Source organism: Saccopteryx leptura, chromosome 12 (assembly GCF_036850995.1).
Source record: "Saccopteryx leptura isolate mSacLep1 chromosome 12, mSacLep1_pri_phased_curated, whole genome shotgun sequence".
Lineage (NCBI taxonomy): Eukaryota > Metazoa > Chordata > Mammalia > Chiroptera > Emballonuridae > Saccopteryx > Saccopteryx leptura.
Window position 1 is genome coordinate 11559915 of NC_089514.1, and position 23741 is coordinate 11583655.

Here is a 23741-nt window from a genome sequence, read left to right on the forward strand (position 1 = left end):
CAGGCATGATGGAGCTACACTTCCCTTTAAAACAGTAGTAATTAGCCTGACCAGGCGGTGGCGCAGTGGATAAAGCGTCGGACTGGGATGCAGAGGACCCAGGTTCGAGACTCCGAGGTCGCCAGCTTGAGCGCGGGCTCATCTGGTTTGAGCAAAAGCCCACCAGCTTGAACCCAAGGTCGCTGGCTCCAGCAAGGGGTTACTTGGTCTGCTGAAGGCCTGCCCGTGGTCAAGGCACGTATGAGAAAGCAATCAATGAACAACTAAAGTGTTGCAACACGCAATGAAAAACTAATGATTGATGTTTCTCATCTCTCTCCGTTCTGTCCCTGTCTATTCCTCTCTCTGACTCACTCTCTGTCTCTGTAAAAAAAAAAATTAAAACAGTAGTAATTATTAATTTGACCACCAGCACCCTTTTGGGAACTCTCAGCCTGTGCTCAGCATGGGCACCACGCCATGCACATGAGGCACAATTCTTGATTTGGTCCTTCTGCAGCAGCTATTGTGACCTCCATGACAGAGGGAGTCTTTTAGTTCTATATCCCAGGGATCATCTTTTTATCCCGAATGTCAAGGAGTGGGTTTTTTTCTCCCCCTGGGACAGACAGGGGGAGAGAGGGTCCTGAGTCACTCCTACACACGCACCAGGAGAATGTCTGGCTCCGCCATCTAAATCCTGATTGGTCCTTGAAACAAACCGCTGACTGAATACATCGAGTGCTGCGCCCTCTCATCTGCCAATGTGGCAGCCGGGTTAGATCAGCAGACGCTGGCACTGAACCACATACAGCTCTATTGCCCAGCAATTTCACTTGGGCAGAGAAGGGGTTGACATTTCATTTCCAAACTCACAGAAGCACAAAGAAAGAATCCTTTCAACTTCTCAGATGGAGCACAGCCAGTTCATGTGCAAAACTCCCTGGCTGCTGAGTCTTTCTGGCTTCTCTCAGAAGAGGACTGTCCGCCAGACCAAAGAGCTTCTTTTTCCACCTTTTCGTGTTTCAGATGGACTGGGCAAGTCACGGGGTAGCACACTGGCGTTCAGTTTTCCCCCATTTGCCATAAAAGAATGCAACACTCACGAGTTGTATAAAGTGGACAGGAGTAACATCAGAAGCTTCTGAGTGAAAAACAGCCAGTGGGGGGAAAAAGAAAGTATGGTGAAATTAAGTTCAAAATTTAAATTTCAAGTACCTTGCTAGGAGTTAATAAAGGAAATATCATTAAGTGTGGCGGCATGTGTCGGGGGTCCACCAACAGTATACGATGCTTTTTAACCTTGTTTTTTGAATACCCCCATCCTACTTTAAAATAAAAAGAGAGCAGGCTTATGCAATGAAAGTCAATCAATATAGTAAAGTACAAAGAAAAGAGTAAAAGAAAATCAATATCCACTTAAAAATAACCACCACTAACTTTAGGTGAATATCATTCCTGACTTGTTTTTACACAGACACGGATAAAAGGATAAGGAATATCTTCGTAAATAGAGACTCATACTTATTTTCATTTTTCATGTTTATTTCTCATCATATTAATTTAAAAAAATAGCACTCAGCTCATTTGTTTTTACTTAAGACAAGAAAATAAACAGAAGCAATTACTCAACTTTAATTATTTCTTTATTCCCAACAGGTATTTATTTGAAAATTCATTCAAGTTTGCTTTACATTATCAAAAACTTAAGGTTAGTCATTATGTGTTTTTTTCAGACAATATCAACTGTCTGCTATAAAAAGGAGTTTGGCAATCTTAAAACCTTCCTTCCTCCACTTCCAGTTTATGCCGTCTTATTAAGATTTATATTTGCAATATGTATCTAAAATACAACTGTAATAATGCCCAGCCTGGTCTTGGTTCTTTATATAGATCCCATGCTCCTGCCAGTCATTTTCCTATAAGCTTCTCCATTCTTGAATTATTTGATTCATTTCTCCTATCAAATAGTTTCCTTAAGAAGAGTTCATGTGCTTAAGAGTATCTGCTGTTACATATGACAACTTGGCTGCCAGTAATACAGGATACCAAAGTCACTTTTCTTCCTACTCAGAACTTCAGATACACTTCTCCATTGTTTCCTGTCACTGAATCTTATGGAAAAGCAGTTTCAGATCCTTTGGTGACTTGCATTTTCTGACCAAATGGTGAAGAATTCTTTTTTCATTTTTTTAGTTTAACTTTATCAGGACATGTCAACTGCTTTCTGTCAGATTCCCTAGAATATAGGGCACATTTTCAATCTGAAGGTTAAGTTCAGGAAGCTTCATTTTAGGAAACAATCCTGTATTACACCTTTTCTTTTCTTTAAGAGTTTATTGATTTTAGAGAAAGAGGGCAGAGGAGGAGCGGGAAGCATCAGCTCATACTTGCTTCTCGTATGGGCCTTGACCCGACAAGCCTGGGTTTTAGAAGTAGAAAGCTCAGGTCGATGCTCTAGCCACTGAGCAAACAGTCCAGGCTGTATTATAACTTTTAATACTCTTTAGTTTTTTTCCTTTTTTCCTTTTTTTGGGGGGGAGGGAGGGGGTTACCAATAACACATATGTTAGAATACCTTTGTCTTCCTACAATTACTTTATCAAGAATTACTTTAATCGCCTGACCAGGCGGTGGCGCAGTGGATAGAGCATCAGACTGGGATGCGGAGGACCCACGTTTGAGACCCCGAGGTCTCCAGCTTGAGCTCAGGCTCAGCTGGTTTGAGCAAAAAGCCCACTGGCTTGAACCCAAGGTCGCTGGCTCCAGCAAGGGGTTACTCAGTCTGCTGAAGGCCCACGGTCAAGGCACATATGAGAAAACAATCAATGAACAACTAAGGTGTTGCAACGTGCAATGAAAAACTAATGATTGATGCTTCTCATCTCTCTCCATTCCTGTCTGTCCATCCCTGTCTATCCCTCTCTCTGACTCACTCTCTGTCTCTGTAAAAAATAAAGAAATAAAAAAAAAAAAGAATTACTTTAATCTTTTAACAAACTCTTTATTCACTGCAAGTCATTTCTTATAATCAACTGTTCTCAATCATGTTTCTTGGTATTTCTAATTCATTTATTTGTTCTATAATAGTGTTATTTTGGTCAAGTTATCTCCTTCTGTTGTTTAATCAGCTCACACAGGAGCTCCCGTTTTCCTGAATTCATGTTCTTCTGAAGTTCTTGGAGGACGCAATGCAGCCTTAGGAATTGTTTCTTAGGTGAGCTCTTCTTTCCATCTGATTGCACCTGTTCGCCACTCCATTCCCTTTGCCGGCTGGACCCTATTTATGTAGATGCAACCTCATTTTATTTAAATTTGCTCATGTTTAAGACCATTTGCCTTGTTCAGGCCATTTATTTGCTCTGATATAGTGTTGACGTATTTCAATTTTTTAATCGCTAGCCCAGCCATACCAGTGCTTTGCCAACCAAAGCTGACCCCTGCGTGTCTGTGTCTGCCTGGGGGGTGGGGAGGAGCCATGCGCACAGGCTTCGTGTGAGGGGCTGCACTCCGCTCCGTCTTCTGATACTAGCATTCGGTTCTGTAGCCGGGTGGATGCCTGTAGCAGGCATACTGACTACGTCACAGGGGAGAAGGCCCGTGGGATTTAGGAGTTTCTTCTTCTTGATTCAGGGAGGAGCAGCTTGTTCCTGTCTCTCTTCTCACCTGTCTCTCCCAGCAACACTCCCTCTGTGATGCACACCCACAAACACCCACACACACACCCACACACACGCCAGCCCCACTTGGGGGAAGGAAGAGATAGGCTAGCCAGCCTGCCCAGCTCTCCAATCAGCTTCTTTCCAGACCCTGAGGGGTTTTTTTTGCATTTTTCTGAAGCTGGAAACGGGGAGAGACAGTCAGACAGACTCCCGCATGCGCCAGACCGGGATCCACCCAGCATACCCACCAGGGGCGAAGCTCTGTCCACTAGGGGAGGGGGTGATGCTCTGCCCCTCTGGGGCGTCGCTCTGCCACGACCAGAGCCACCCTAGCGCCTGGGGCAGAGGCCAAGGAGCCATCCCCAGTGCCCGGGCCATCCCTGCTCCAATGGAGCCTTGGCTGCGGGAGGAGAAAAGAGAGACAGAGAAGAAGGAGGGGAGGGGGGTGAAGAAGCAAATGGGCGCTTCTCCCATGTGCCCCGGCCGGGAATCGAACCCGGGTCCCCCACACGCCAGGCTGACGCTCTACCGCTGAGCCAACCGGCCAGGGCCAGGCCCTAAGGTTTTAATGACAGTTCTCAGTTTTGCAAATTCCCCCAGTGTGGGACAGGGTTGGCAACTCTTGTCCTTCTTGCTGGGAAATCTGGCCTTTTTCTTTGGGATCTTTTGAATTTGTTTTTTTTTTTTTTTTTTTTTTCAGAGACAGAGCGAGAGTCAGAGAGAGGGATAGATAGGGACAGACAGACAGGAATGGAGAGAGATGAGAAGCATCAATCATCAGTTTTTTGTTGCAACACCTTAGTTGTTCATTGATTGCTTTCTCATATGTGCCTTGACCGCAGGCCTTCGGCAGACCGAGTAACCCCTTACTCGAGCCAGCGACCTTGAGTCCAAGCTGGTGAGCTTTTGCTCATACCAGATGAGCCCGCGCTCAAGCTGGTGACCTCGGGGTCTCGAACCTGGGTCTTTCGCATCCCAGTCAGACGCTTTATCCACTGCGCCACCTCCTGGTCAGGCGGGATCTTTTGAATTTTAAGGCACAACAGTCAAGGTCCGTTTCCCTTGCTTTATTGCTGGTATATTTAAGTGGTTTTTACTTTTTAAGTTTTAATTTATTTTGGTAGTTCATTTTTTCAGGCTTTAGAGGAGGAGGTTCTGTGATCTGGCCTTATTTATCCCGAGAAACTACACAAAATCTTTAAGAGAAACACTTGATAAAATACTTTAAAAATAAGTTTATTATAACTAACAAATATAAAATCTGACAGATGTTTTCAAACATTTTTGCAAAAAAAGTGAAACCCTCCCTTGTCCTCCCTCTTCCCCCAAGATACAGAGTAAGAACTCAGACAGAGTTTTACAGGAAACACTAAACACGAACTCCTCATTCACTGGGTGGTCCTAAAAGGCTTCAACACATTATATTTTAAGTAAAGGTTCATTAAAATTAAGAAATCAATAAACCATTTGACACCTGCTTTCTACTATCATTTTATGATGCTCGATTAAAATGCTGAAGGACAAGAACAGGTAACAAAGACAGCGTGTGACAGATATTCAAAGTGCATGGATCAGCGAGACCACAAACATTCAAGATAAAGAATTTCAGGGGCGGAATTAAACATTGTCTTAAAAAAATTAATCCAAGGAAATCTATGTACATTGTAGCCTTTGGCATCTGGTCCAATGTGTTTGTTCTTCATAGAGACATCACTTTGTCCAACCTATCAACCAGATTAAATAGACCTCAACACATGTCTCATCTGACAAAGATTGTCCACAGCCAATTTCACATGAGGTAGTTGGGCTGTTTACAGACATTCTTGTGAAACTGTCATGACAGAGGGGACTCACACCTCAAACATGCCATGAGACTGGCTCGTCAGCCTTCTGGGAAGCAACAGAAATTACTTCTAGATGACCCTCTTGTCATCATTGACTCCATATGCCTATGAAGAGACAAGTACACCCAGAGTCTGTGTGGACAAAATCAGCTCTGCAAGTGGGACCAACTGTCCCAGGCTGGTTTCCGCTTATGAAGTGTAGGGAGGAAGTACTGACCACACTTGACAACACAGGTAATAGGAAGGACGTGCTTAAAGCAAGCAGGATATCTTTCTTGTGTTCTCACATAGCTTAGCTGAAAGCATCTGCTCACTCTGAAAGAGAAGCCAATCAAAGGGTAATGGAAGCATTTTGGACACGTTTGCATTACAGTGGAGGAGAAAGACCAGCGCATGCCATGCGTCAACTGTACGGTGGATCACCGCTTAGTCATGCCCTGGGGGGCGTGGCACAGCCGTGCAGGGCGGAGTCATGCAGCCTGCCTCTGTGCACAGGATGCCCACGGCAACAGGAGAGACTGGGAGCGCTCACACAGACAGTCTTGTGAACAGCCTGTTTACGGAACTCTTGAAAGGATCTCTAACAACCTTGTAATAAGCAGTCTGAAAATATCATTAGACGGCTAGTGAATATTTCATGTCATTAATTGTGAAACCCCTGAGTAAGCAACTGCAGATTACAAAGGGACATCCAGAAGCAGGATGTATTTCTCAATAAGTTATTCTATCTATACTTCACAGGAACACAGGCTCAGCGTGCACCCTAAAGTCTGCATGCAGCTGGACCAGCCCACACAGAGCCACCGACGCCCAGCCCTCGGGGTGTGTGCAGCCAGACCGGACCACGGAGAGCCACCGACGCCAGGCTCTCGGGGTGCGTGCGGCCCGACCAGACCACGGAGGACCCCTGACGCCAGGCCCTCGGGGTGCGTGCAGCCCGACCAGACCACGGAGGACCCCTGACGCCAGCCCCTCGGGGTGCGTGCGGCTGGACAGACCATGGAGGACCCCTGACGCCAGGCCCTCGGGGTGCGTGCAGCCCGACCAGACCACGGAGGACCCCTGACGCCAGCCCCTCGGGGTGCGTGCGGCTGGACTGGACCACAGAGAGCCACCGACGCCAGGCCCTCGGGGTGCGTGCGGCTGGACAGACCATGGAGGACCCCTGACGCCAGCCCCTCGGGGTGCGTGCGGCTGGACTGGACCACAGAGAGCCACTGACGCCAGCCCCTCGGGGTGCGTGCGGTCCGACCGGACCACAGAGAGCACCCCACCCCAGGTCCTCGGGCACCCATCACATCAGCTCAGCTAACAGAACTGATGGCTTAAAACAGACTTTACTTATACATTTTAAATCTAAAGATACAAAAAAAGGTTGCTAGTTCTCCTTACGAAGGAACGAAGCACGAGGGTGGAGAGGCTGAGGAGCTGTAAAACCTAGGACTAAAATCAGAAGCAACCGGTTTTAATCAGTGGGTCAGAAATGCACCATTGTGTAACCAACTTCTTGTAAGACAGGGTAGTTTAGTAGAAAGAAAAACACATAAGTTTTCCTTTAGAAAGCTTCCAAAATGTCTCACGTCACCTTACACGGCTCAGCCTCTGGGCGCTCTGCCGCCGCACACCTCGTGAGTGATTTTCACGGTCAGGTTGCATTTCCTTAAGCAGATACTCCTCACTGAGACTCTTTTACTTGTTTCAAATTAAATAAAAGTCTACTTTCTCTATCAGTTCCCACCATATATACAGTGTGTCCGTAAAGTCATGGTGCACTTTTGACCGGTCACAGGAAAGCAACAAAAGACGATAGAAATGTGAAATCTGCACAGAATAAAAGGAAAACCTTCCCAGTTTCTGTAGAATGATGTGGCAGCATGCGCAGATGATGACGTAACACCGTGTATACAGCGGAGCAGCCCACGGCCATGCCAGTCGAGATGTGGACGGTACAGAGGAAAGTTCAGTGTGTTCTGTGGCTTGCTAAATTAGAATCCGTGACCAAAGTGCAATGTGAATACTGGCGCGTTTATAACGAAGCGCCACCACATAGGAATAACATTACTGGGTGGGATAAGCAGTTGAAGGAAACCGGCAGTTTGGTGGAGAAACCCCGTTCTGGTAGGCCATCAGTCAGTGACGAGTCTGTAGAGGCTATACGGGATAGCTACCTAAGGAGCCCTAAAAATCTGTGCGTGAGCCCACATCGAACTGCACTGAACAGGTATGAAACTGGGAGAGTTCTCCTTTTATTTGGTGCAGATTTCACATTTCTATCGTCTTTTGTTGCTTTCCTGTGACCGGTCAAAAGTGCACCATGACTTTACGGACACACTGTATTTTTTTAAATTAAAAACATTTTCCTGAAAATATACAGGTGACAGCGCTGACTTTCCGGATGGACACACACCCATGACGAACAATCAGAGGACTGCACACCCGCCCAGCAGCCCTTATCCAATGCCAGACGCCGTTCCTAGACGCCGCACATCCGGCGGTCCCCTGCTCCGCAGCTACAGTGGGAAGAGGGGTTCTGCAAGCTCTTTAAGGGGTTCCCCTGCAGTCTGGGGGGGACACAGAGCGGCTGCTCCAATGGGGACACCTCTGGTGAGGACAGAGAAGCAGCAGGGCGGACCTATGTGATCAGATCTCCCTTGCTCTGGACTAGGACACTCGGGGAAGCTCTGCGTTCAACAGGACACGTGAATAATGGCAAGATGCCCCAATCTACCACCAACACAATCTGATGAACACAGCCTTTCCAAGTCAGTCTCCAAAATCCCTGCAGAGATAGTGGGAGAATCATCCCCACCTCAGTCACAGGCTGGTGTTGCCACTGTCCCCGCCAAAGCTGTCCCTTCAACTCAACATTTTCCATCAGGAGCAGCTATAAGAAGTCGAATGTGTTTTCAAAGGACAAACACTTGCATCATCAAAAGGACTGTTCAGCTGAACTGGCACACTGACCCTCCCAAGTGTAAATCCTGGCTTCTCCTGTGGGTGGCGCAGACGTGACGCGATGGTGTGTATGGACGCGCCCCAAGGGGTCAGCCAGGCTCACCTACTGGCCTCTCCTGATGCCTAGGGGACACGTGGTAGTTCCCTTCAGGATCTCTCTAGAGGTTACTCTTGAAAAGGGATCCTGAAATGTATGAATAGCGAGAGCAAGAGGGCTGCCCTCGTGTTTTCTCATCTCCCCTCACTGTCAGAGTGAAAGGAAGCTCCAATGGCCTGAAATCTCCGAGGAGGACAATTTCTCTCTATCCTTCCTCTCTGTCCCCTTCTGAGATGGTAACTGCAAATTGGCACAAAGTAGAGTTTTGTCTAAAATGGAGAAACCAATACTGCAGATCCAGGAGGAAGCCCTGCGGGCGCCGAGCTCCAGGTCAAGTTGAATTTATCCTCTATTACTAGGGTCAACTTCTAGTTCTTTCTACTGAAGGGCTCCCAGAGCTTTACACACCTCAGGCAAACTTAATACGCTCCAGTGAGGGAAATACCAATCACAAACACATTGCCCCTTTCTACAGGGTTGGAAAACGGGAGAATGGGAAATGTAACTGACTCAAGTTATTCTAACCCCGATTCCCAAAGATCCCGAATAACAGCAAACTCCTCTTCCCCGGAAAACTGAGTTGTGTCCACCAAGCAGTTTCCGAATGAATGTGAAATGGCCACACTGAGCATCTTCCTTTGAGTGTGCATTCACAGCTTCATGGGCAGATCACAGGGATTTTCTTGTGCCCACTCCCTCCATACATGAGTTCCCCTGAGGAGCGGAGAGCACCAGCGATTAGACCGCTCATGCTTCACAACCCTTACCACTCCTGGGAGCGTCTGCTCCCAGTGGCACAATGCCTAAAGTGTCTGCATTCAAGGTATAAGCAAGGACTGGCTGTTTTTCTCTTCCTCTCTAGGAGGCTGTGTCAAGGGCGGGGTCCCCGTGTCCCGCCATCATTTTCACACTAGCCAGAGAGGGAGACCCACACGGATTACTCATGGGGGCTGGGGAAACAGCACACACACAGCTTGGCAGCAGCCAACAGAAAGTGCCAGAATACAGAAGAATCAGCGTCATTTTAGCACCGAGTGTACCCCCAGCCTTAAAACAGTTAATGTTGCTTTTCTAAGTTTAAGCCTTTTCCAGAAGTCTTTATGCGTGCAGAGTATTTGCTTCATTAATTGGAGCTAAACAAAGTCCATTTGTTTAAAGACTGACAGAGGATAAATCGACACCCCTCCCTACATTACTCTCTCTGGCTAAGGGGCAGGTGGTCATCGCCCTCAGAGCAGCACCATCACCATCCAGGGCTGCTCAGGCAGCACTCACCTGTGCTGCTCCGAGGAACTCACCTTCCCTCCAGGGGGCCCACCCAGTAGTGGAATGCCCTTCCAGCTCCCCATACACTCTGGGCAGCGTGGCCTCCTAAGACCAGGGCCAGAGCCCCAGTGCTCCTCTTCAGGGGAATGCCTACACAAGGGTGTGGTGTCAAAGACCGAAATCCCACCATTAACCTTGACACGGTCCCAAAGCCCTTAGAACTAAAATGGAAAAGCAGCTGCATTTCGCTTGCTGTGCACGATGGGTGATTAAACCAAGATTGATCAGAGAGCACAGCGGGAACCACGTTCCCTGCATGCAAGACATCGGCTGGGTGTCCGTGCCGGTTCCATTAGGAAGCTGCTGAGTAAACGTGGCGCACTCCTCACTCTCCCTTTAGCTGTTTTATTTCCACAGTAGCCTCTTCCTGTTTGAAAACAAGGGCACATCACTTAGTTCATGCAGAAGACTGGACATTCTGTAAACTAGAATTTAATCTCATGGTTTTCGAGTCTGTGCGTACAAGACTCGCCTGGAAAGTGTATTCAAATGCAGATCCGGAGTCCCACCCATAGGATCTAGATCTTCAAGTCAGGGTAAGGCTGGGTGTTTGCTTTCTGAACAAGCTCTCCATGCGACTTGGATGCCGAGATGGTCCAGGTCACACTGGGAAATCACCTGGTTCCTCTACTGAGGGGCCGTGTCACGCTCAGCAAATAAATCCCTCTACCTCCAAACCTTACTTTTGAAGTTGAGTAATAATCCCTGAAATGTCACAGTTTTGCTGTGATGTCCAACTGAGATGACATACGGGCAAGCATGGGGACAGTGTGGACATCAGGTAGGACCATCTCTGATGGCCTGTCCCACCTCTCCCACAGTCTTCCAGCCGGGGACATCAGCCACCCCTTCAGAGCCACTGTCCCCCCGTTTGTGCACAGGGAGGGCCCTCCTTGTTTAGGCCTTGTATCTTCCGGGCTGACATGGTCACCCCAGCGCCCTGAACCTCTCGACTCCCACAGGCGTTTCTTGCCCACGGAGCCACAGAGAAGATTCTCTATATTTCAATAGCGTCCACACAGGGGCTCAGCCCCGTCCGAGTTTTAGTCTAAGTCTAAATTGATTGGAATGCTGGCTATGGGTTACAGTCCTGGATACAGAATTTGCTTATTTTCAGCTTGGGTTTGGGTGGCCCAGTAAAACTCAAAGCTAAAAACAAAACAAAACCAACAAATGCACTTGTCAAATCTGCTCTTAGGACTCTTCAAGTCTATATAACAGCTATGATTTGGTTTCCAGGAGGCCCTTAGAACTGAAATATATAGCACCTTGATTTTTAAACACACAGAACATATACACATTTTAAAAAAATGATAAAAGCACTGGGCTTTGCCTCCTCCTCCGCGCGCCCCCACGTTAGGGGTGGAGAGACTGCAGCCGCGGCCAGAAACAGAACCCTCCGCGGGAGGTGGAGGTGGAAGCGGGTGGTCCTGCGCCGTCACACCACCTCGTCGCTCTCCAGTCCGTGGACCTCGTATAAAGAGTCCAGGATCGCCAGCTGCTTTTCCATGGCAGGCAGGTAGAGGCTCAGGTCCCTCTGCATCCCAGCACTGAAAGCTGCCTTCCGGTGGTCGCCCTCCTTTATGGTTAACGCAGCCACAAAGTCTTCATAGGACGGAGCTGCCCTCAAAGCTAACTGCAAAAGAATCTCCCGTGAGAAGGTGCACCACGACTCCTCCGTGCTTTACTCTCATGCGCGAACACACACACACACGCACACACACACACACACACACACACACCCCGAGGGCAGCAAAAATAAAAAAATGTAAATACACCTTTTGAATTCATGGACTCTTAAATTTTTTTTTCAAGCACCAAATCAAAGAATTTTAAGGCTAAAAGAAGTAGTATGTACTTGGGCCATCCTGAGGATGAATAATGCCGGCAAGTCAGGGGATGCTGGGAGAAAAGGGTCTAAGAAAAGCTCTCCTCCCCTTCACAGTGTGACCCGGCGTATTCCCCTGGAACCCACAGAAGCGACCTGCATGTGTTTTGCCACCACAGCCTCTGTTCCCGCCTGGCCAGCCTCGCAGAGCACCTGGCTCTCGGGTCTGGGCCTCATCTTCATACATACAGTTTCTTGCACATCTCCTGTTTCCCCCCACATGAGAAATGTTTCCTTCGCACCCCTGAGTATTTTCTAAAAAGGAAGGGAGCTAACGTTTGTTGTTGGCTTGTGCACTGATGCTGCGATGCATTTCATCCTGGTTAATCTTTCTAGGAGCCCTGTACAGTGTACCCTAGTTTACAGATGAGCATCACGTAGCCGGACCTGGGCACAGCCATGTCTCTGCTGTCAGCCACACTCACACTGCATCGCTCCCCTCAGGCGACCTCCTGGGCTCCTTCTAGCTTCCCCTCCATCGCAGACCACCTGTTCCCTAAGCCGTCTGGCATCCGCTGGGTTGGGTCTGCTGAGATCTCTGGAGACTTTTTAGAATCCTGAATTATTATTCTATGGTTTCTTTCTTGAGAGTCCTTATACTTTGAATTTGAAAGTCTTGAAAAGAGAATCAACCTTCCCCCTTTTTGCAAATGGAGAGTGACTGGCATTTTTCATGCAACGGTTAAAGCACAGGCGTGGGTAGAGAAGACCCGAACTTGACCCCTGAATCTATCAAATACTTGCTTGAGGAATTTAAGCACGGCGTGTAAAGACCTAGAACCTAGGTTTCCTCATCTGTGCCAGAGAACTGATATCCCTTTCCTTATTTGAAGCATTAATGTGATACGTCTGATGTCCTTAACCCACTGCCAGGCACATACTAAATACTTGATTAATGGTAGGAATAAACAGAGAGAGCAGAGAAGGAAGAGAAGGCAATTACCTGAAAGTATAATGTGAGAAAAGCTCCCAGAACTGAAGAATATGAAACTGCAGATTTAAAGATCCACCCAAGAACTCAGCATAACGAATGATCCAGACCAGAAGGGGAAATGTCATAAAATTTTAGAATGTGGGGATATAGCAAAGATCACAAAAGATCATGCATCCAGAAGAGCATGAGGAACATAAGACTGGGACAGGAATTGGAATGATAGGAAATTGCACAGTAGTAACAGTGGAAGGTGGAGGACCACAGAGGGGTGCCTTCATAATCCTGCGATAAAATTATTACCAACCTAGAATTCTATACCAGCCAAAGCGCCACTCCAGAAAAAAAAAGGCAGAATAAAGACATTTTCAAGCACGCAGGAACTCGGCAAGGTGGCACCCCTGTACGCATCCTCTTCGGAAGCTGAGGGAGGATGGACAGCACCAACACGACAGATTAGATCAAGAAACGGGAAGTCACAGGACCCCTGGGAAGTGAAATCAGAGTGAGGTGGGCTTTTCCTGTAGGAAAACTTGTGAGGGCGGTCACAGCCCGACAGGCCTGAGTCACTAACTCGGATAACAGTAAGAGTTTAGAAAGCTCAGGAAGGGAAGTCTCCAAGAAAATAACAAACACCGGTTGGCTCAGTGGTAGAGTGTCGGCCTGGCGTGCAGGGGTCCCAGGTTCGATTCCCGGCCAGGGCACACAGGAGAAGCGCCCATCTGCTTCTCCACCCCTCCCCCTCTCCTTCCTCTCTGTCTCTCTTTTCCCCTCCCGTAGCCGAGGCTCCACTGGAGCAAAGATGGCCCGGGCGCTGGGGATGGCTCCTTGGCCTCTGCCCCAGGCGCTAGAGTGGCTCTGGTTGCAACAGAGCGATGCCCCTGGTGGGCATACCGGGTGGATCCTGGTCGGGCGCATGCGGGAGTCTGTCTGACTGTCTCTCCCCGTTTCCAGCTTCGGAAAAATACAAAAAAAAAAAAAAAAAGAAAGAAAATAACAAACAAACATATCATGATACGCTTGTAAGTTCATAGTGATGGCGACTTGAGAGATCTGATGATGCAGGGGAAATACAAGCATGTAAGAAAGAACAACACAGAAAGTACCCATAGAATTTTGGCTCATCGTCATACTGTTCACCTGTGACTCATTACACTGGGATGGTGGGGGCGGCGGAAGTGAAGTAGGGACAGCGAGGTCTGAGAGAGCTAAACTCCAGTCTGTAACAGGAAGTTGAAATTTAATGACTAAAACTAGGCCACAAGGAACAAGAACCACTCTTAAGATTATGGAGGTATTAGAAGAATTAGCCACCGAAGTCGAAAGGGGCAGCCTCTGTGGAGTAAGGCTGGGAAGTACGGAGCAGAAGGCAGGACTGTTCTGTTTTTGTTATAACATTTTGGGATGTTTGATTTAGAATTGTAACAAACCCCGTGCACAAATGTTTAAGTAAGATAAAAGATTTTAAAGGTTTTCCCTGTTTGGGGCCCTGGGAATTTCTCAAATGCTCCTAGACGACTCTGATGTGCCCTGGCAGGGCAGCTCAGTTGGTGAGGGCATCATCCTGAAGTACAGAGGTTGCTGGTTCGATCCCCGGTCAGGGCACACACAAGAAACAGATCGATGTTCCCGTCTCTCTCTCTCTCCCTTCCACTCTTGACAAAATCAATAAATAAAAGTTTTTAAAAGTATACTTAAAAAATGAAGAAGACAGTGATGCAGACCAGTCTATTTGGGAACCAATGACAGAACTCAACGGACAAGTGAACCACAAAGGTCAAGATGGTTAGTGCCCAGGCGGGAGGCAGAGCCTGGACTGGGCGCCAGCTTTGCAGATTAAAACTGTTTGAAGATCAAAGCTCACTATTTGGCTAATGAATGAGTCAACTTCCTTGAGTGTAAAAGATGTTTCCCTGAGCAACTGAGATCAGTTAAATGAATTTGTCCCTGCTAATTAATCAGCACGTTGGAAACTCAATCAACTTTGCAGAGTAGGAATGAGTTGGCGAATAGGAGAGAGGATGGCAGGGCCAATCTAGCTTCTCTATTGATCCGGCTGTTGCCAAGTGCTCGACATACCTATTTTCTTAACCCTCTGAGAAGTGAGTTTTTCTGAGGCTCACTGACCCCCAGGAATGGGTTTGTTTTTTTTTCTTAAATGAAATTAGTTCCAGTTCCAGTTTTATCAACTTAAAATCATGTTTGTTTGAGAACCAATTTATGGAAACAAGAAGAACCCGCATTCGCCTTTTCTCAATGTTGCCTTACGCATGAACGATCGTACTCTGGAGGGTCAGGAGGCACGAGGACGTCCATGAACGTTTGTATTACTCAAAGGGTTAAAACCCAGAAGTTAAAAAATGATTAGCAATTATATCAAGAGCCTTCAAAGTGTTCTTGCTCGAGGACTTTGGGTGTATTACCTCACCTCTTGTGTCTCAGGTTTCTGGGTCTACAAGCAGGGGAAATAGGACAACCCGCCTCGGAGTGAGGAAATGAATAACTGTGCAGACATAAAGCACTTAATACAATGTCTAGTGCATGGCATACGCTCAACATTCTAAGCTGAGGTCGTAGTTGTTGGCATTAGACATAGCAATTCTAATTCTAGGAACCTACTTTGAGAAAATAAGTGTTTTAATTTTTTAAGTCAAAAGTGCATATGAACAGATGCTGTTTTATCTGCAATAACAATGAGAAGCAGCTTAAATTTCCAACACAAAGGATTGGACAAATAAATTATGGTACCTCCATAGTAGAGAAATATTGTGTAATCACTAAAAATAATGGTTTGCAAAGATTCTTATGGCATTGAAAAATAGTCATGAGAGAAGCTATTAAGTGGAGGGATAGAATATAAAATTACACTACAAGCTAAGTGTCAAAGAAATTTACATGCGTGTACAAAGTATACAAAATAAAGATAATTGTACACATAGAAACACGCTGATATATAATATAAACACTTCTAAGCAGATATATTTAGATAACATAGAAAGTTCTGAAAAACAATATTTAAAAGAATATTTAAGACATAAAAAAATTAAAGCTAAGAAGGCAAAACACAAAAATGTTAAAAATGGTTATCATAGAGATTCATTTCCCCCTCTTTCCATTCTTCCGTAATTTCTACAACGTATTATGATGTGTCTGAATTACTACATGTTGGGGAACATGCCAGAAATCAAAACGTCCTTTTAAAGATTCATGCTCATGATACATTTCTGCTGCAGCTGCATTCCTGTTGACAATAACTCTTCTATCGTTAATATTTCAGGATTTAGCTTCACCCCTACACAGAAACAAAACCCCATTTATGTTTCTTGAACACGGGGCAGCTCATTGTTGTGATGCTTTGTCATCTCACAGGAGACGTGGGTGTCAGACACTTGCGCCCCATTGCAGCGTCTACTCCGGGAGGCTTATGAAGGGAGCCGTAGCGCCTGCCTAGTCCCTCACAGCGGCCTCTCCACACTCTGTCTTCGCTGTGGGTCGCTGTGGGGAGCGGGCGCGCCCGCAACGGACGACAACTCTGGGCGCAGGCCTGGGCTCTGCCATAGCCTCACTTGGAGACTTTGGGGCTGGAATGAATAGTTCTGAATTTATAAAGTGGTGGGAGTTCATCCTGAGGCTTACTAAAGATAATCAACATGGAAGCACTGGCACAAGGCCTAGGACACAACAGGTGCCCCGAGCTGCACAGTAGCTATTATGATGATTACTAACCATGCACCGAAAGGAAGTGTGGGCAGTTTGAAGCCGCTTCCCTTCAACTGGTCTAGCTCCTGTGATCTCCATGATTTCAAGAATGCTTTCATTGCCATTAAAATTTGATTTCTTTTTTTTCAAATTCATTTTAGAAGGGAGTGACAGAGAGGAGAGAGAGAGAGAGAGAGAGAGAGAGAGAGGGAGGGAGGGAGGGAGGGAGAAGGGGGAGGGGGAGGGGCAGGAAGCACTAACACTGATATGTGTGCCTTGACCAGGCGAGCCCGGGGTTTCCAACCAGGGACCTCAGGGTTCCAGGTTGACGCTTTATCCACTGCGCCTCCACAGGTCAGGCTAAAATTTGATTTCTTCCACTGTAAAGCCTTCCCATTTTCTTTATCTGCCTCCTAATACACCGTGACCTAAATAGTTCTTACCTTAGGCAAATGAGGTCTGCTATCCTTTAAATTAATTAAAAACATCACCTGCCAAGCTGTTTCTATCCCCCAATCTCCCTGAACACTCACATTCTGTGACGTTTCCTAGTGAACCCCTACCTGAGACTGCCTCCGACGGAGACGGACTCCCTGTAAGAGTCACAGAACACCTGTTACTGCTGGCATAAAGGGTCAGCGACTCCTGCTGTTCGACACAACAGGGCAAGTGATTTGTCCAGAAGACTGTGATTCCTGGATGTGGATGTGTCTTTCCTAGGTCCATATGCTGGCAGGGCAGGAGTGGGTGCGTGACACAAGGTAAAACACAGGAACGCAAATCCCTCCACAATAGAATGAATCGGGCAAGAAGAGAATTCCAGCCCTAGCTGCTGGTACACCCACTTCAGTGAATTTCATATTCAATGAAATTCAACTCTTAGGAAAACAAACTCAAAATCTGCAAACGAACGACAGGGAACGCAAGGGCCAGCAGGGGGAGCTATGAGCCTGAGGGCATCACGGATTCCTTCCCTTCTCAGTGAGGAAGTGGCAGCTTCCTGCCCACCTCTGTCTGTATCGATTGTCCCCACTACCTTCCCAGAAAGGCAACCACTTCGGGGCAGACCTCCCCAGGCCGCTGGGACTGGCCAGGGTAAAGCACACCCTGTTCAACAGTCTTCCTTTCTAGACCCTCGCCATTGCCAACATTCCCACACAGCAACGGGCTCGAGACTGACATGAAAGAAGCAACACTCTGCTCTTACGCTGGGAAACAAAGCAAACAGAAACAGCACGCACACAAGACCGAGCCACACCACCTCGCTGGGACCATCAGCACATCAGGAGGCAGAGGGAGTACTCACAGCAAAGACCCCTCGGACCACCCATCCGTGGTGCTGCCGCAATGTTTTACCGTACGCGTTATCTGGAAGAGAAGACAAGCTGTGAGGAACAGTGCCGCCAGGATTAGTGCCGCGTCCGTCCTTATGCATGCGTAGCCTGGTCCTATTGGTATAAGGAACTGATGAGAAAAAGTCTAAGATTATATACTCCCAAATTTTTGAGAAGGAAAAAAGCCTACACTGGTGTGTATTGTAAAGAAAAACAGATATTCCTGCTTTGTGTCAATATATCTGAACTCCAGGTTGTCATCATGTTGGAAAAAGTTCAAGACATGTAAGGAAATGAGAGGGGGGAAGGACACGGGAAAAATCAAGAATAACTGCAATTAGAAATACACTATTAATATCAAGCAATATTAAAACGCAGTTCTTTGAAATGCCGTGACCCCAAGCCAGCCCTTAGCTTCCCTTCCTTACTACCTGTCCCCCCTCTTTGTAAGACAATCTCTAAGCTTCTCTTCCATCCCAACACTCGATTCTAAGCTTCTCTTCCATCCCAACACTCGATTCTGGTGCGTCAGGTGCTTGCCCTGCATGGCCGGACAACCCTGGCCAGACAGCCTTAGACTTAGAAAACCTTCAGACTATTATAGGAAGAATGGCTTAAAGTTACCAAGCGAGTTATAAAGTCATTCGTATTCTAAACTTTAAAGATAAAAACCTATTATTTTTGTCCCAAAGACAAAAGTAAGATTTAAGAACTGATATATAATCATTTTAACTACCAAAAAAAAAAAAAAACCTCTCTCTCTCAAGAACAAGGTGACAGGCCTCATACCAGACATGTATCCCTGAATGCTTTAAATAACTCACTACAGGCAAACCTGAGCTGATCTTTGTTCACAGGAGCAAATGCACCCCTAGGAGGCGCCACGCTGTCCCCACAGCACGTGTTTACTTCCACGCCCCACTCTCTCCTCAGCACCATCTCCAGTAGTTTACACAGTGCTTATTCCTCAATTAACGCGGGGCTCGGGCGGTTCGACGTTCTTCATATTGTCTAGCTCATCTGAGTTCTACTCCAGACTTAGGCAGTTTCATGTGCTAGTCCCAGCACTGCTATAAGTACCACCCGGCCACCATTTAATGAATGCTTAGGTTTACCACAAGATATAAAAAATATTTTAAATTGTAACAAGGGTGGGGAGCGGTTCACTGGGCTGAAGACCACGGGCTGGGTGGGGCCACGTCTGAGGTCTTCACATGCTGTGTAAAGGATTCTGAATGTCTCAACTGAGGCACAGTGGCGGCTTTATAAAAATGTAACTTACTGCTTTTTTCTGACTTCACAAATACTGCATGTTTATTGTTAAAAGTATGGAAAACACAAACAGGAGGTGACTAGAGAAACCTGTATAATCATGCAGTGGGCATTCCGGGGTGTGCTCTCTTAGTCTTTTTTTCCTGTACAGATGGTTTATTTTCTTCAACCAACAGGCACAATCAACCTAACGCGGCACTGTGGTGGAGCGGTGACAAGGTGACAGTCCTGTGTCTTTACCGCACATAGCTTGAAGCCGCCTCCGTCCCTGGGCCTCCAGCTGCAGAGCCCGCCCGGCCAGAATAACTAACTGCCTGTTGACCAGGGTTCTGGACCCAGTGCTGCGCCCCTCAGAGACATCCTACCTGTCCTACGCTGCGCCATTTCAATCAACCTTTCAAAACAGCCCAGAACCCTTCCTCCAAGCCCCCCTCCTCTAGGGCAGCCAGCAAACAAGGGGGCTGGGATCCAAACGGTGGGCAGGTGGCCTGGTCTGAGGAGGAGGGGTGTCTGTGCCCACCCCCCTCCTGGGAGGCAGCTACTCCTTACTGTGTCCGGACCGTGCTGGAGCAGGGTCCCACCGGGCAAACTGTGGGCCAGGTGGTCTAACAGGAGAAGACGGTGTCAGAGCATCTCGGCTGGGTCCTGACTCAGGACCTGCAAGACCACTGCTACAATTTAAAACCAACAAATACAACTAAACTCATTAAGAAAAAAAATAATTGCCAAAAGTCCTCAACTGACTTCTAGGGCTGCAAATATCCCTACCACGTGAGGCTGCATTAAAACAAGATGAAGTCTAAGCCTGACCTATTTTGGTTACCCAGAGATTAGATAATGAAATACATTAATCTTCCCTGTAATACCCATTCATTATAATGCGTGTTCTATAATCTGCAAGTATTTTTGGCTTCTGAAAGACATAAATGATACCCCTCTCCCAGCTCTCTGAGATGTGTCACTTCCTCAGAGACTGAGCCACAGTTTCTGAGCAGGAAGCCTTGACAATCCATCACCCTGCCCAATTCTCTTCCTTTACAAAAGAAACAGAAAACCCGGGGAGACAGTGACTTGCCCAGGGTCACAAAGCTAAGAGCAATGAGAACTGGGGGTATTCTTGTTGTATTAAAAGATCCTGCCAAAAACTAATGTCTACCCTTTGTGAAACAAAATAATGAAAACAAAAAATGTGCCTTTTCCAGCCATTTGCTGAAAGAATTTGGACCTTAGTCTGTTCATGGCGACAAGACAACGGTGGTTTCTTTACTGGTAACTCAGAAACCTGCCATGAGGTATTCAGAGGTTATGACTAAACCTACTGTAGTATCTGTGTCAGAACTACCTTTCCATTACTGTTGGTGGACTATTCTGTCCAGAAACTGCATATAAGAGATTGTGTTTCTCTATCATAAATCTATAATTGGCAATCTATAATTTGTAAAGTTACTCTGAGTTGCAGTGAAGACAAAGAAGGAATGTAAGTCTAAGTTCTAAGAGAGAGCTCAGGAAGTTGTAAGCAAGGCCAGGAAAGGCAGAATCTACCTTTCCCTGAGCTCGGGTCCCCTTCGTTACTGTCAGCATGTGCTGTGAGGAGTCCCGTCACCAGCATGGCTCGACTCACGCTCCATGGTATTTTCAGAATAATTAGTCGTTTGACCCTAAATATCTGATTATGAGTTTGGACTTTCTCACATAGCTCTCCTTGTCTGTGAAAACCTTTTGTATTAAACACGTAACCGAGCATCCTGGAGATCTTGGTGGGGTTAATGCTGACCTGACATTTATGGGAGCATCCCGAGGTGAGGGATGTGGCAGGATGCCCTCCCGCACGGAGGGGACGGGGCAGAGCACATGACATTTAGGACAATGGTGCTTGAAATGCCAGAGCAACTTATTTCCCTTCCACATACAAGGATGCTCGCCCAGCTCCTTGATAGGATGTCTGTGCATGGAGGTGCTTGGTTCTAGGCTGGACCATTACACATATCTGCCTGTGGACCCAACTCTTCTCTGACGGTGACTGCTAGAGAATGTCACAGGATGCTAGGGGTCAAAGCGGCTCTTGGTATACAGCCACCCAAAATATCTAGTCATCATCTCTGATCATCATTACGGGAATCCAAGTGATGGCTCAAATGCAAAGAGGGCAACAGAAAGCCCAGGGGTTCCCTCCAGATGCGGGGAACCCACTCTGGGCCCCAGAACTACAGCAGTGTAATGACTACCCATGCACTTTCCAGGGCTTAGTTAATGGAGGCCAAGGTTCCCATTATGTCACTTAGGACATAATTACGTCACTTAGGACTTACTTCTCATCTCTCATTTTCCAGGCTGCTAAGATTACACTGAAACAGGGTTTTCAAATTTGGGAGTGCCATCCAAGGTTTACCTGTAATTTATCCCTGTCTTGCTGTTCCTAGGTTAGAAAAAATTCTCAGTCATTAGAGAACTAACTAATTATTATGAACAGAAGGTAAAATTAATTAACCAATGCTAAGGATAATGTGGCAGGTCTAGATGAGCAGGTCTCAAACTTCAGCACGGGTTAGAATCATCTTGTTAACGCCGAGTGCTGGGCTCTGCTAGACTTTCTGAGTCAGCAGGTGTTGCGTGAGGCCCGTACTCTGCATTTCTAGTAAGTGCCCTGGTGATAAAGGTGCTGCTATCCTTGGACCACTTTGAGGACCACTGACCTAGACCTGAGACCCGATGAAAGGTACTTATCCTCTTTGTACCTCAGCTTACTCACTATAAAAAGGAAGTATTAGGAAAAAGAAACGAAATGTTTATCAGCAACCTACCGTCATACCTACACTGCATGCTCTATAAGTAAGTGGTAGCTGTTATGACAATAACTCAAATTCAATTTTAGAATTCAAAACACACAAGCTAATTTGCCTGTTTAAGGCATGTAAATTGACATACACTTTCTTTACTCACATACCCAAACTCCCTCATTTCAAGCAAGATATCAGTTCTACTTGCAAAAGCTGTCATTTTTAAATGAGAAAAGAGAAGCTGTTAACCCAGCAGAAATATGCATGGAGCAGCCAAGGGGCTCTTATCAGTTCACTTGTAACCAGTTCTCCTGCAGCCTCTGTTTGCCCAGAGCTGCCTGTGTCTGAGCTTGGGGGGCAGGGTGGGCTGGTCAGGAACCCTCTCCCCACAGTGAACAGCAGCGGGGAGCTAGGGACTCCTCTAAGGAAGACACCATGTAAGTCGGGAGAACCTCTGAGATAACCCCGAACCTCAGATGGAAGCCTCACACTCCGGCCTCTTGTCCTTCCCACTGAAAGTCGTGCTGAAGGGAAGGGAAGGGATGGGAGAGGAAAGCTGAGGCTGGCTGGGAGCCCTTCAGGTTTGCAGCCCCCTCTGCCCTCCAAGCGGCCTTTCTCTGCAGAGTCAACACTTCCTGGTCCACTTTCCTAAAAGGTAGGGCCAGACTCAGGGTGGAGGCCGGACAGACGGGTACATCCCCTTTGGGTCCTGACTTCAGTACTAGAAGTGCACTCGCCACAGCTGTTCATGCCACGCACTGGTATATCCTCCCTCTCCATCTCCAGTGGGAGAGCCCCAGGGCCCGCAGAGGGTGAGCGAGAGGAACATCCCCCTCCCCCCTCCCAGACAGCCATACAAAGCAACAGCACCACGTGACCTCCCCCCCCCCCCCCCCCCCCCCCCCCCCCCCCCCCCCCCGCAATCTAACAGGTCTGCATTTCCTCTGCATTTCCGGCAGGTGGAGGAGTCTTCCTCCCCATGCAAAGAAGTTCCTCTACAGAGAAATTCCTGGCATAGCACCTGCACCTGAGCTTTGTAAACTTTCCATTTTTGATTTGGGACAAATGAATCCCATTTTCTGGCAGGTTATCAACTTCGTATGTCATGATGGTAAGAATATAAGTGACAACAGAGGCTAATCTCTACCAAGTGCTTATTATGTATGCACGAAGCTATCTGATCTTTACAGCAGCTCTCTTAGGAAAACTGTATCATCATTCCCCTGACACAGACAAGGAAACGGAGAAACAGAAAGGTTACACAAGCTGACGAAGGGCACAGCACTCTAAGTGGTGGAATCCAGACAGCCCCTGCTAGTAACCACTCACTCCACAGTCATGAAGTCCCGTAGATACCGGGGCGTGGCACGAACAGCTGTGGTGAGTGCACTTTTAGGACTGAAATCAGGACACAAAGGGGAGAACACATCTGAGACTGTCCGAGTCTCCGGGATGTGCGAGAAACCCCAAGATGCAGGTAGCCTCAGGACGGGGGAGCCTTTTTGTTGGGGAGATGAGGTCCTTGGATTCAGGGGCCCCAAAGAGACCGATTCAAACTCTTTGTAGTCTTAGCATGTATGTTAATCTTTCAGAATACTGGTTACCTAACCTGTATAAATGGGTTGAGCTGAGGATTAAGTTGTCTAAATTCTTTATAAAGTGTTACAAAATATCAGCTTTTACTGTTTCATGGCACATCAGTAAGCTTCTAGACAGAAAGACCTGGGAAAATGATGTGGGGGCAAGGACCCCTCAGGCCTCCTGGCCCAGAGGGGGGGCTGGCATGACATACACTCACCCCATTCCGACAAAACACTGCAGTGAACACTGGCGCCCCCTGCCTGACAGAAGCAGCTAATTCATTCCTCTCGCCACCTATAATAATGGCTCCCTAGAGCCTGACCATGAGCTCCTCAATATCATCACAACACAGGGCTTCAACGTAATACAGGATTTCACTCCCCACAGCGCTATGCC

General features: G+C 47.1%; 1 protein-coding gene across 5 annotated transcripts in view; it reads right to left on the reverse strand.

Annotated features, from left to right (window-relative positions):
• Window positions 1–643: 643 nt before the first annotated feature.
• PLEKHA8 (pleckstrin homology domain containing A8) overlaps window positions 644–23741 on the reverse strand; it is a 57145-nt gene continuing 34047 nt past the window's right edge. For 2 of the 5 annotated variants that reach the window (XM_066354440.1, XM_066354442.1), the window contains 2 exons: window positions 17688–17749; window positions 7753–11499 (listed from right to left, as the gene is read on the reverse strand). In XM_066354440.1, coding sequence (XP_066210537.1) covers window positions 11302–11499; window positions 17688–17749 — 260 coding nt within the window. In that variant the 3' untranslated portion in view covers window positions 7753–11301. Of the gene's footprint in view, window positions 1124–7752; window positions 11500–17687; window positions 17750–23741 lie in introns of those variants that run through there. The other 3 variants (XM_066354441.1, XR_010747546.1, XR_010747545.1) reach the window with 3 other exon arrangements.